Source organism: Cervus canadensis, chromosome 1 (genome assembly GCF_019320065.1).
Source record: "Cervus canadensis isolate Bull #8, Minnesota chromosome 1, ASM1932006v1, whole genome shotgun sequence".
In the NCBI taxonomy this organism is placed as follows: Eukaryota; Metazoa; Chordata; class Mammalia; order Artiodactyla; family Cervidae; genus Cervus; species Cervus canadensis.
The window spans coordinates 118,066,858-118,079,404 of NC_057386.1; the positions used below are offsets into that span (position 1 = coordinate 118,066,858).

At 38.8% G+C, this 12,547-nt stretch overlaps 1 protein-coding gene and 1 non-coding gene across 6 annotated transcripts in view; both read right to left on the reverse strand.

Annotated features, from left to right (window-relative positions):
- The window catches only part of HECTD4 (HECT domain E3 ubiquitin protein ligase 4), a 166,455-nt gene that overhangs the window by 101,643 nt on the left and 52,265 nt on the right, over positions 1-12,547 (reverse strand). For all 5 annotated transcript variants that reach the window (XM_043439418.1, XM_043439427.1, XM_043439408.1 and 2 more), the window contains exons 3-7: positions 10,276-10,365; positions 9,508-9,638; positions 6,102-6,210; positions 5,069-5,207; positions 2,245-2,415 (exon numbers count right to left, since the gene is read on the reverse strand). In XM_043439418.1, coding sequence (XP_043295353.1) covers positions 2,245-2,415; positions 5,069-5,207; positions 6,102-6,210; positions 9,508-9,638; positions 10,276-10,365 — 640 coding nt within the window. The remainder of the gene's footprint in view (positions 1-2,244; positions 2,416-5,068; positions 5,208-6,101; positions 6,211-9,507; positions 9,639-10,275; positions 10,366-12,547) is intronic.
- Positions 5,399-5,506, reverse strand: LOC122425131. Its single transcript, XR_006264714.1, has one exon. It is a non-coding gene; the product is annotated as a U6 spliceosomal RNA (small nuclear RNA).

Here is a 12,547-nt window from a genome sequence, read left to right on the forward strand (position 1 = left end):
GATGCCACCAAGCCTTAAGACTCTCTAAGGCTGGGTGTTGGTGAATCATCTCTCTTCCTCTTGGGAATTCCCCTGAATGTATACTCTTAGTTTTGGCTTTCCCCATACTAAAGGACAAGAAGAGACACTATTATCTATCTCCGTCTCCTAAGGTCAGGGGACAAGAGATACTGCTTAGAGCTGAGGAACAATAAAGGTTTAACTATAAGTTACAAAGATATCCTCCTCCAAAGAGGAATTACAATGAATCAAATAAATACACTAGGAGGAAGGAAGAAAAAAAGGAGGTGAATTGAGTCAAATCCTCATCTGTCACAACAAAAAACAAAAAACCAAAACACAAACACACAACATATGGAGTTAGTAAATCAAGAAACAGCAATGTAAGCTTTTCACTTAGAGACATGGAAGTAACCACTAGAAGAAGGAAAAGCTCACATCATTAAAGGAACTACCTATAAGGAACATGCCAGAGATGGGGCAAGAGGCTCCCACTTTTCATTATGAGCCTAGATGTACTACCTCAAATTTTAATCCATGTGCATGTTTTTCTTTGACATGATTTTTAAAATTTAACCAAAGCATATCAAGGAAAGGGGAATTCTTTGATGTTTTTCCATTATTCTCAGGTGGTGGTGGTGGTGGTGGTTTACTTGCTAAGTCAAGTCTGACTCTTGAGACCCCATGGATTATAGCCCGTCAGGCTCCTCTGTCCAGAAAAAAGACCTAAATCCTTTAACAAGCTGGTTAAGTTTGTTTGAAAACAATTTTCTTTCTTTTCTTTTTTTTAAAAAGACATTCCTAGTTGTACAACCTCTAGCAGATCAATTTGAAGGCTCACTCTGGCTAAGACATTTTATAAGAAAAGATCATTTTTGAGAATACTGTGAAACTAAATAATAGAAAAAGAACTAATTAGTTCTTTAGAACTAAAGTTCTATTAGTTCTAAAGAAATAATAGAAAAAATGTATACTGAAAGGTTACTAAACTGACAGCTGGCAGGATGGATGACTGATTTCCCAGAACAAGTCTTAACCCCATTAAAGTTTATTAGAAATTGCTACAGTGCCCTTTTTTTCTCCCTTCCCAGGAATGCTAAAATTCTTCCCAGAAGGAGGCTGTTAAATTACATCATGAAAAAAGGTTTTGTTGAACCTGGCTTGGAGCAATTTTTTCTTTTACAAGTCTCTACAAATACTATCTAGATGTCTCAGTGCTGTCCAACAGGACTTTCTTTAATGATGGAAGTGTTATCTTTGACATTCAATACAGTAGCCACTAGCCAGCCACATGTGGCTATTGAGCACTTGAACCATGGCTACTGTGACTGAGCAACTAAAGTTTTAACAGTATTGATTTCTGATTAATTTAAACTCCTGTATAAACTAAACCACAGCTTCATGTGGCTACTGGCTCCTGCACTGGACACGGCAGATCTGGACTCTCACAGTTCCCAGTCTCTCCTCGCCTCAAGCTCCACTCTCTGCACTCATCCACTCTGGCTCACTGCCATTCCCTATAACACACATGCCTGCTCCCACCACAGAGCTTCTGCACTTGTGGTCTCCTTTTTCTAGAATGTTTTTCCCTCCCCTACCCCCAACTCCCTCATCTGGTTAGCTACTACATTTCCTTCATTACCTCAAATTATGTTGTTCATTTATTTGTTCACTCGATTATGGTTAAAGTTCTGTCTCTCTACTACCACTGCTCAACCCACCCACTAGTCAGGATACAAGCTCCATTTGAGCAAGGATCCTACCCCCTTGCCCATCACTATATTCCCACCACCTAGACACCACTGTGCCTGGCTCTCAGTAAACACTTTGCCAATCAATATCTAATGAATGAATGAATGATAGCCTTCCACAGTTTCAATCATCATCTCTCTTGGAGACTCCCAATATCCATCTGTAGACACAATCTTGCTACTGTAATCTAGTTCCAAAGTTCCAGCAAGCTCATGAGCATTTCTCCTCAAAAAATCCCACTGTCTACACATTAACTATTGTTATCTCCATTCTGTTGCTAGATTAACCTTCAAAAAGCCTGGCTTTACTTGTGTCATACAACTCCAAATAAAGAAACCTTCAAAACACATCCAAGAGAAAAACCAATTTTGAGGCAAGAGTAAATACACTGCACAAGTACTCCAAGTTTCTTAGGTCCCTTGTAAACCAACAGAAAAAGAAAGCAAGTAAAAATGTCTCTGCAAAGACACAGAATGAGAAAGTGAAACTCACCACAAGTTCAAAAGTGTCCATGAAGACAGAATGTCCCTTAGGTGTTTTCTCATTCAGGCTGGCAGGAGACCAGATCCAATAGAAGTAAGTGCCGTCTGAAGAAAGGTGCACAGTGCTCATAGTGCTGCCAACGGGGAGGTGATTGCCTGGCATTGGCACCACCTGGCATACCTGGACAAGAAAGGGAGGAACATTTCATTAGTGCGACATGTAAATTCTGTTCCTATCAATTCATCAATAATGCCACTAAGTCCAAGAAGAGAAGTCAGTAGGCTTCCTGGTCAAAATAAAACTGACATTTATCTCTAAGAATAATATACGAAAATCACATGACAAATATATAAAACGTCATACAACAAGCCATGCAACATATTAAAAGATCCTTGAGATTAATTCAAATTACATTTTAATAGGAAAAAACGTATTTACTAAACACTTTAAATCTGCTTCGCATGTGTGTTTTATCAAATATTTATTTTAAAAAAACTCTTAGAGAAATAATACTTTCTGAAATTTCCTTAGTAAATAAATTTAAGACTTCATTATATATAAAGGACAGGAACTATATCTTATTCATCTTTATACTCCCAGCACCTAATTTAGAGTCTAACTCAAAAATTAATAATTATGGAAGGAAGCAAAAAGAGAAGGCAAGAGGAAAACAAGAGGGAAAGCAAAGAAGAAAGAAGAGAAAGGCCTCAAAAAAAGAAAAAAAGATGAAGGCACACACAAGCTCCTAACTTAGAACATGAGACCTTATTGAAATTTACCATGTCCATCAGGAAGAAAGAGACAAACAGCCATTCTCTACATTAGACATGAAGGCATGTGTTTCTAATAGCAAACATCCTTCAGTTTCAGTATAATGGATAAGTTCTGCATCATTTCACATTAAATATGCAGTTATATACTAATTTTTATTGCCAGAGAAAAGCACTAAAATAATAGAAAATAAGAATCAAGAAACCTCCTTTTTTTAAAAAAAAATCCAAGAATAGGAGCAGAACTGAAAATTCCCAAATAAAAATAATTAGAGATGGTCAGGTGCCTTCAGGGAATACTAAGAATGACCTTCAGTTACTCCATTTCTTTAGGTGAATCACTAGTTTTCCTCAGGTTACTTTTGACCCCTGAACTCATATTATGAACTTTTTTCCAGACTTGTTATGTCTACCTCAAAAGTTTAAAAAGTCATGGAGTTGCTGTAACTACACTTTCAAATATGCAATGCCAATAAGTCTATAAAGTTAACAGCTACTGAATGGCCTAAGCCACCCCCAAATTGTTCCAATGCACATAGCTAGTTAGTGAGAACACTGCTTTCTTGGACAACAGAGTTTTTACGAGAACACAAGATACTAACATTACTTCCAAGAGTAAATCACGTTCTAAGATTCAACATCTGTTTAATTTCCTAGCTTATAACTCCATTGCAAATAAATACAGGCAGTGTTCTCATCTATCTGAATTACTGATAAGAAATGGAGTTAATATGGCCTCTATTTATTCACTTTTTCATCTAACGATTTCTGAGTACCTCCAATCTGCTCTGGAGATGCAATGGTGAACAACTCCAGGAAAAACACAGCTGAGAGGCAGACGAGAAAAGGTGTAACATCTCACTTAAGCCCTGGCTATGAGTACTCTCAGGGCACTCACTCCACAGATGGCAACTCTAACTGTTGTGTTTGAATATGGTTGAAAGGCAGAAAGCTGTAGCATAAAGAACTCAGACTCTAGAGTGGATGGGTTCAAGTCCTCTTGCTGCCATTACTGTGTGCCAAGATACTTAATCTCTCTGAGCTCACTCTTCCACTGACGTACAAACACTTACTGGATGCTTACAATGTGCCTAGCCTCAGGTGCCTTAACTGTAAGATGAAACTGCCATAGTTATACCTCTCAGGTAGGACATGTCAATTGCCCAAACCAGGGCCTGGCACAGAGAGACAGGGTTATTATCATTATCATCAATCAAGTGCTGTGGCTACATTCTAGGGACACAAATATGTCCAAAAATAAAGGTGTGTGTAGTCTTGGCGAGTAGTTCCACACGAGAGCAGGTGATTTCAATATAATGTGGCAAGTGATATCACAGAGCGCTACGAGAGCACCGTGGATGAGCTCAATCCTGGGCACACGAGGATTTTATCTAAACTCACTTCAAAGCTCCCAGGCTGTTTAGAACAAACTGAATAAGGGAAATAATGTCTTTTCAGAATAGATCTAGTTTAAAAAAAAAAAAAAAAGCTGGTATTTATACCATCTTTGACTCTCTAGAATTTTTTTTAAATCAAAAAAGTTCATCGTGGGATGATTTGGGAGACTGCAATTGATGTATATACACTATTGTTACTATGTATAAAATAGGTAACTAATGAAGACATTCTGTATAGCACAGGGAACTCTACTCCGTGCTCTGTGTAGTAACCTAAATGGGAAGGAAATCCAAATGAGAGGAGACACATGTACACATACAGCTGATTCATTTTGCTGCACAATAGAAACTATCACAACTGTTGTAAAGCAACTATAGTCCAATAAAAAGTAACTAAAAAAAAGCTTGTCGTTGGCCTTAGATGCTCTAACAGAGCACATTCACTCAGATCATGTGGGAAAGCTTAAGACACTAGAGAAAAAACAGAATGCCCAAAACAATGACAGTTAAAAGAATGTCACTCCGGCAGGAGACTTCTTCTGTAACATCTTACGGAAAAACCCAAATGAACCCAAGGTATCAACTGTATTATTCCTTCTGATCATGTCACGAACTTTGCTTACCATCTCCAAAATATAAAACACAAAGCCTTGCTGTTCTGTTTACCTGAAGGGTATTCTGGTCAATGACCTGGAAAAGGGAGTGAGGTTTATTGTCAAAAGACACAGGCCGGTGGAGAAGACTGCCACTGCCAAAAGCAAGCCATCCTGGTTCCAGCTCCTCGTTCCGGCAGTACACAAAACCTCTGCGGGGGGAAAAGGTACACAGGCTAAGTCAGCAGGCCAGGTCTGACACCCGACAATGAGCTACCACAGTCAAAACGGTATTCTCCTCCTCATTTCTTTTCTTTTTTTTTTTTTTTTTTTAAAACACAATTTCAGCATTGTGTGCCCAAGGCGAATGTTGGAGGCAATATCTGGATCGTGGGGGGAAGAGCAAAGTATGGAACGCTTCACGAATTTGCTTGTCATCCTTGTGCAAGGGCCATGCTAATCTTCTCTGTATCGTTCACAATTTTAGTATATGTGCTGCCGAAGCGAGCACTCCTCATTTCTTTTCAGTGACTAAGTATACAAAACATCTGAAGGAGAATAAACATATTAACTTTGAGACTGACAAACTATGGCAAATATTAATTTCCCACAACAAATTGGAGAGGAGAAAAGGTTGGGGAAACAATCTAATTAAATATACATAAGGATCTCAAACTGTGGTTTCTTTTGGCAGCAATTCATAGATCTTATATCTCAACTGAAAAAAAAAAATCACTGCTGATCCAATGTCAAATCCAAGGACAAAAAGACTTAACTAGAAATATACCCACTTTTGACATGGAGAAGTCACTAATACAGAAATTCTGATCATGGAGGGATTTTTGGCTAGAAGCTACAAACAATGATCTTAGGGCTACCAGACTCAATTTTTATAGAGTCAAAAACAAAGCTGAAATGCATTAAGAGAACCAGGAAGAGAAAGTGGCAATAAGAGAAAACCAGAATCGTAAGAAGTCACTCATATTTGTCTAGTCACTAGTCAGTCTACAGGGAGTTAGCACGCACGCCCAGGTGTCTTCATCACAGATTCACGTAATGAGGAAAACGTTCCAGCCAAATTATTCAGCAAGTTCCATGCAACTGACCTGAGAGTACCATGTAATCCAGACCCCAATTTGCTTACTCCTCTTCCAACTGAGTTAGTAGTATACAGGTAAAGACCATCTGCCGTGAGACAGCGTCCCAAGTCAGCATCTGAAATTGTTTTTTCACAGGTAAATTATATACATGCTTTTTCTAATGAAATTATAAATGTGCTTTTTCTAATGAAAAAGCCATTAGGAGGCTGAGCAAAAGATAATTTCCCACTTTTAAAATAAGTGCTTCTTGAGAACTCCCTGGTGGTCCAGTGATTAAGACTCAATGCTCTCATGGCCAGGGCCCCAAGTTTGATCCCTGGTCTCAGAACTAAGATCCCCACAAGCTGTGGAGTACAGCCAAAAATAATAATAATAAAATAAGTGCTTCAGTGTGACTTCCAGGGAAGACAGCTCGAACCCCTAAATCAAACTTCAAAATGTATGTAGGGTTAGGGACCAAGATTAGGGAAAGAGGTCAGACAGTTATTATCAGGAGAATCTGGCTCAGTCTGCCAAAGATTTTTCTTTTTTCTTTCTGAATAGCAAAAATTCATTCCTAGCTCTAATCTGAAATGACTAAGAATATAATACTTTCCCTGAGGAGTGCATAAAAAAAAAAAAGATAGGAGATTCAAGAGTTTGGGACATTTATTAGTTGACTTTGGACCTCTCTGAATTTCAGTTTCTGCAGCTCTAAGATGAAGACAGTATGTACCTTAAGAGTGACTGTGACGGTTGAATGAGACAATATAAGCAAATACCAACTGCTCTCTGGTACAAAGCCAGTGCCCCTTACATGGCAAATGGTATTATATTGATAGACTAATGATAATTTGAACTAGAATCTGCTCCTTGTGGATTTTCCATCAAGAGATCCTAATTCTAAATTTCTGGAGTGTTGTGCTCGGTTGCTTCAGTCCTGACTGACTATTTGTGATCCTGTAGACTGTAGCCCACCAGGCTCCTCAGTTCATGGGATCCTCTAAGAATACTGGAGTGGGTTGCCACGCCTTCCTCCAGGGGATTTTCCTGATCAAGGGACTGAACCTACGTCTCCTGCTTTGTGGATGGATTCTTTTCTGCTGGGCCACTGGGACGCCCAAATTTCTGGAATGACACAGTACAAAAATATAATATTGCTTCTATTTAAAAACAGCAATTATATTTCCCTTTTGGTATATCTTCCCCAAGCTAAAACAAAGTTTCTCTCTGAATGATAGTAAATAGTTTACTAAAACATTCTAGAGAATTTACCTTAAAAAAAGAACATATAAATAAAACATTGTGCTTATTTTCAAAATCAATCCACTTACTATGTTTAAGAGGAGTTTCTTTACTACTTGTCATATTAGAGGAAATTCAATGTCACAGCACTCAAATTGGTACTGAGTATGTGGTTGGGAAGATCCTCTGGAGGAAGGAAATGGCAACCCACTCCAGTATTCCTACCTGGAGAATCCCATGGACAGAGAACCCTAGTGGGCTACAGTCCATGGGGTTGCAAAGAGTCAGACACGACTGAAGTGACTTAGCACACATGCACATACACATGTGACTATCTTAAAAATTCAGTCGACTAATCCAAGACAACTGAGACTTGTTCCTACTGGTTCTTCAAAAAATGGTTAAAGTAGGTCATCATTTAAAAAATACTAATTTCATTCCTTAAACATTTTAACTTACAACTTATAAATAGACACTTATTCACCACTATTCAGATTAAGGTCAAGGCCTTTTGAGTATGGATCTGACAGGGAGTGGAAGTGAAGGGGACAGAACAATAAATAAGATGGGCCAGAGCTGACACTTGCTGAAGCTGAGTGTTTATTATAGAATTTACTATAGAATTCTTTCAACTTCTGTGTATGTTGAATGTTTCCAGTATTAAAATTTAAATAAGATTACTTTTAAAATTTTTATAAGAAAAACATCCTCTAGCCAGAAGCAAAACCAAAGGTACAAGAGACTGAAAGGCATACAGATCAGCTTGATACCATCATCCTTAGTGAGAAATTACATGTCCGTGAGATTGTCTAGGCAAGAATACTGGGGAGGGTTGCCATGTCCACTTCCAGGGGATCTTCCCAACCCAGGGATCAAACCTATGTCTCTTATGTCTCTTGCATTGGCAAGTGGGTTCTTTACCACTAGCACCACCTGAGAAGCCCAAAAGGACTAAAGGAGAGAGTGAAGAAGAGGGTTTTGGTTTTGTATGAATTTGCTTATTTCTGCCCATAATGTTTAAGAACTTCTTGGGCACTGCAGGTTTTCACTTCTCCTGTTGACTCTAATTGAGTCAGTGAAGGTGGTAACTCACATCCCAAAGTCTTGCCTGCTCCTCTCGTCACTTTAACATGACTATCTGGAAGAACAGTGGACCATGAAAAGGCACAGGCACCAGATGAGAGATGCGAGGGTGGCCCATCGCTGAGACTGCACCCCATGCCTGTACAGTCATCTGAGAAAGCGGCCCCCATCCAGAGAATGAAATGAAAGGGTAGGGAGAACAGACTCTGAATCCCACCCTAAATTCTTAGAGAACATCAATTTCTTAGAGATGTGTTCCATTTCTAAATGAAACGATTTCCTAGGGTTTTTAAAAAAATTCTTACTTTACCAGTTATGCAACATTTAATGATATAATCACAAGTATCAACTACAATAACAAACAGGTTTGGAAGCAAGGCGGACTCCTTGAAAGGCTGCAACTCCAGATGTGGAAGCAGCAGGGCACAGACTATAAAAAGAGTGTATTGGCCTCATGGGTTGTGTGTGCCATGGCATACTGATCAGTACATTCACCAAACGAAGAAACAGGCCTCATTCATCTGGCAAGTCAGTTAACTGTAGGACATTTCAGAGACCTTCTGCCATTTTCGCTGAGATCACAGAGTAAACAGATATGTAATACTTGTGAAACTGTGTAAAAACATTTTAATCTCCTTTGTTTAAAGGAGATACTTCACAATTCATGCTCCTTTGAACAATCTTTTTTTTTTTTCTTTTAGGATAAGAGGGCTCACTAACACACACAACAAAATAAATTACTCAAAGAAACAGAATCAGGCAGCAAGACCTGATATTCTACTCATGGATATAAAAATCCAACTTAAGGCTCCTATGCCCAAATTTAAATACTCAGGAATCAATTTAAGTAACTCATGGCTCCTTGGCAGGACTGTATGGATGATCCTTTTCCCTTGCGATAGTAAAACCTATCCATTTTCTTACCTCACTCAGTATCAGCTTTTATACTTTTACTGATAAAGCAGACAATGAACGCATTGTATAGGAAGCTTGAGCTCTTAATTAAAAGGAACACAGAGTTATAGCTAAATTGTTTGCCACGATGATCTAAAACCACTCTTTTCATATCTTAATTTCAATCACAGGACCCAAACCCTTGCATTACCTTTATTTTCAGAACTGGAGCCAGTGTTGCTATCTGGTGCGGGCAGCATGTCTTCATACCCCCAGGATACTATATGTTTGCCACCAAGCAAACAGGAGGGGGATCCGGGTCCCCCTTCCAAAAGCAACAGCCTAAAAGAGGGAGGTAGAGAATCAAAGACACTGACACTATCCATTCCAGCAAGAAGATAAAAGTCAACTTACCATCTCAAAGAGCAGAAAACTACAATAGTTCTACACAAATACTATGTAACTGAAAAGACATTCATGAAACTGATATTTTTACATTAAAAAAAATCATGAAGTAGTGCTTATGTTACAATAAATTTGTAGCTGTGTGTAACAATGTATATATTTTACATGTATACATGTATGAGAGAAAGGAAGGGATAGACAGAAAGGGGTATGAACTAGGAAATACATACAACATTTGGAGTGGTTATCTTTGAGTAGCAAAATTATGAACAACTTTCACTTTTTTACTTTATATCTTAACATATTATCTTGAAATCTACAATAAAAATTCAAGACGAGCTATTGCATTTTTTTAATCCACTAAAATTAAAAAATGAAAAACAACATGCTTTTTTAAGAAGGAAAAAACAAAATCCTTACTTATGATGATTAGAATAGCACACTTACTTAAAAACATGAGTCATTAATTGATCAAAAAAAGAAAAAGAGTTTAGCAATTTACTTATTGGAAGAGCTTTAATTCTCAAGGCTTGCTTATGTAGAAGGAGGGTGAGGATCCAAAATGACAGCTTACCTATACAGCACATCGGCTACAGGCAGGGAGCCTAAATCAGTCTGTTTCTGTAATAGATGGACTGTATGAACAAAAGTTTTCAATGATCCCCTAAAAAAAGAGGGAACAGAAAATCAGTGAAATTGAAATGTCAAATAATAAGGTTGTTGATGTCAAGGTTATTAATCACAAGGGACGCTTCCAAAATAAGTCTGTGGCTGCTGAGCAACTGAGCATGTGTGCATGCAGTGCATGTGCAGTCGATGTGCTGCACAAAATGTCAGATATACTCGCCTCTTACCAGGCTGGTTCTTCTTGTATTTGCAAAGGTAAATTATCTTCCCCTAACATGAAAGTTCAAAACAGAAAGCTCAAGCACAAAGAACAGGTGGTGATTATGCCTGGATACTCTTTCAAGTCAATCGCTAGTCTAGAGGACAGATTTCATTGGAAGAGGTTATATTTAAAGTCTACTGGTATTTCCAGGCTTAAATGTTTTAATATCTTTGTTAAGTTCATCCATTTTACATAACATCTCACCAAACCCCCATCACATTAAATATGACCAAAAAGAAAAACATTCAAATAATACTTTGTGCTGAAGGGTATTCCTTCTGCTTCCCCCTGCTGTGAAGTATGTGATTGTAATGCTTGCAGAGCTCACAAAGACCCGATTTCCTTTTGGTTCCAGAGGCTTGAGGCCCTGGGAAGTCTGTAATATGGTCAGCAGGATCTAAAAGAAGGTGCTTTTAAGATGCACAAGACTTACCTGGCCAGATCCCAAGTATAAATCACCACAAGAACATTTCCTGAACTAAATGATCATGGGTATCAGATGGGCTGACTTCAGACTGCTGCCTTATTTCTCTTAGCCAAGGCTTTAATTGCTAGGTATCATGTGCCTAAACCTCACAAGAAATGGAATACCCAACAGAGGATCAAGGAGGCCTAGAGTTCTCCTCTTAATTGTCCCCTTCCCTATCTCTGGTGTTCAAAGAATCAAAACCAAAGAAGCATACTGGCAGGGAGGCAGCAGATAGAGTATAAAAGCACAAGCCGGGAGAAAAGACCCCTAGGCTCCGAAACCAGGCTCTGCCACTCACCAGCGGCGTCATCTCAGTCCTGTTACCAAACTCCTGTAGGTTTTTACTTCATCATCTGTCCAACAAGGATACCTCCCCTGGGTTACAACGAGGTTAAAATTAATGGGCAAGGGCACACTGGAATATTTAAAACCAGTAAGCCAACTATAAGATATTACTGTCTGCCAGATTCAGATGTCAGGGTAAACTTCAGACTCCGTCCATGGCTCCTAAGCCCCAACACGGTCTGGACCCTCCTCTCCCACCTCCCCTTCTGCCACTGCATTCCAGCCCCCTGCTCACTCTGCTGTCGCTCAGCTACCCCAAGGACAGGAGGAGGATCAGACTCGTGTTGCTTGCTGCTCCCCTTGCCTGGAACTTCGTCACTGGCTTTTTTGTGTGGCTTGGTCTGTGTCAACTGTCTAGGCCTCAGCTCAAATGTTATCTCTTCAGTAAGGTCTTCCCTGGCATCTCTAGCTAATGCCAGCTTCCACCTCCTCTTAAGTTATTCTCTATTAGCAAAATATCCTGATTTGTCTTCTTACTATGACTATCCTTCTCTGGAAATTATCCTATACATTCATTCATTGCTAGTTGTCTGTCTCTCTCTCATGTAAACTTTGCAATCTTAGGGACCATCTACTTTGCTCACTGCTATGTTCCTACTGCCTAGAAGAGTCCCTTGCCTATGGTAAATGAGCAATAATGACTGACAAAATGCAATCGACTCAACTGTAAAATTAGAGATCATGAGTCACCCACCATGAGTCACTATTTCTCTAAGACCTAGCAAGGTTCCTGGCACATCAGAAGTGTTCGATAAATGTTAGCTAGTTAAAATGAATGAATATCTTCAAAATAATTTTTTGGAAACACAGTTCTGTCTTTGAGAGCATCAATCTCAAAAGTTCAATAATATGCTCCTAAACATGTAATTAAAAGAGATGATCCAACCCTGAAAAGCATGTGACTTCTGAGGTAAATAAAGTCCAGATAAGGTGATAATATTAGCAACAGAATGTAGGCACTAAGACAAAAACAACACACACACACACCCAAGAAGAAGAAAATAAAAACACTCATTCTGCCGAATGGACTTTGGAATCTCAAGTACATGAAGCAATTTCAATAACCATCTGTTGGTTCAGACTAAATTAAAAAGTGAGTTTTATGACCCCATGTTTATTAAAACATCTGAAAGAAAAGAATTG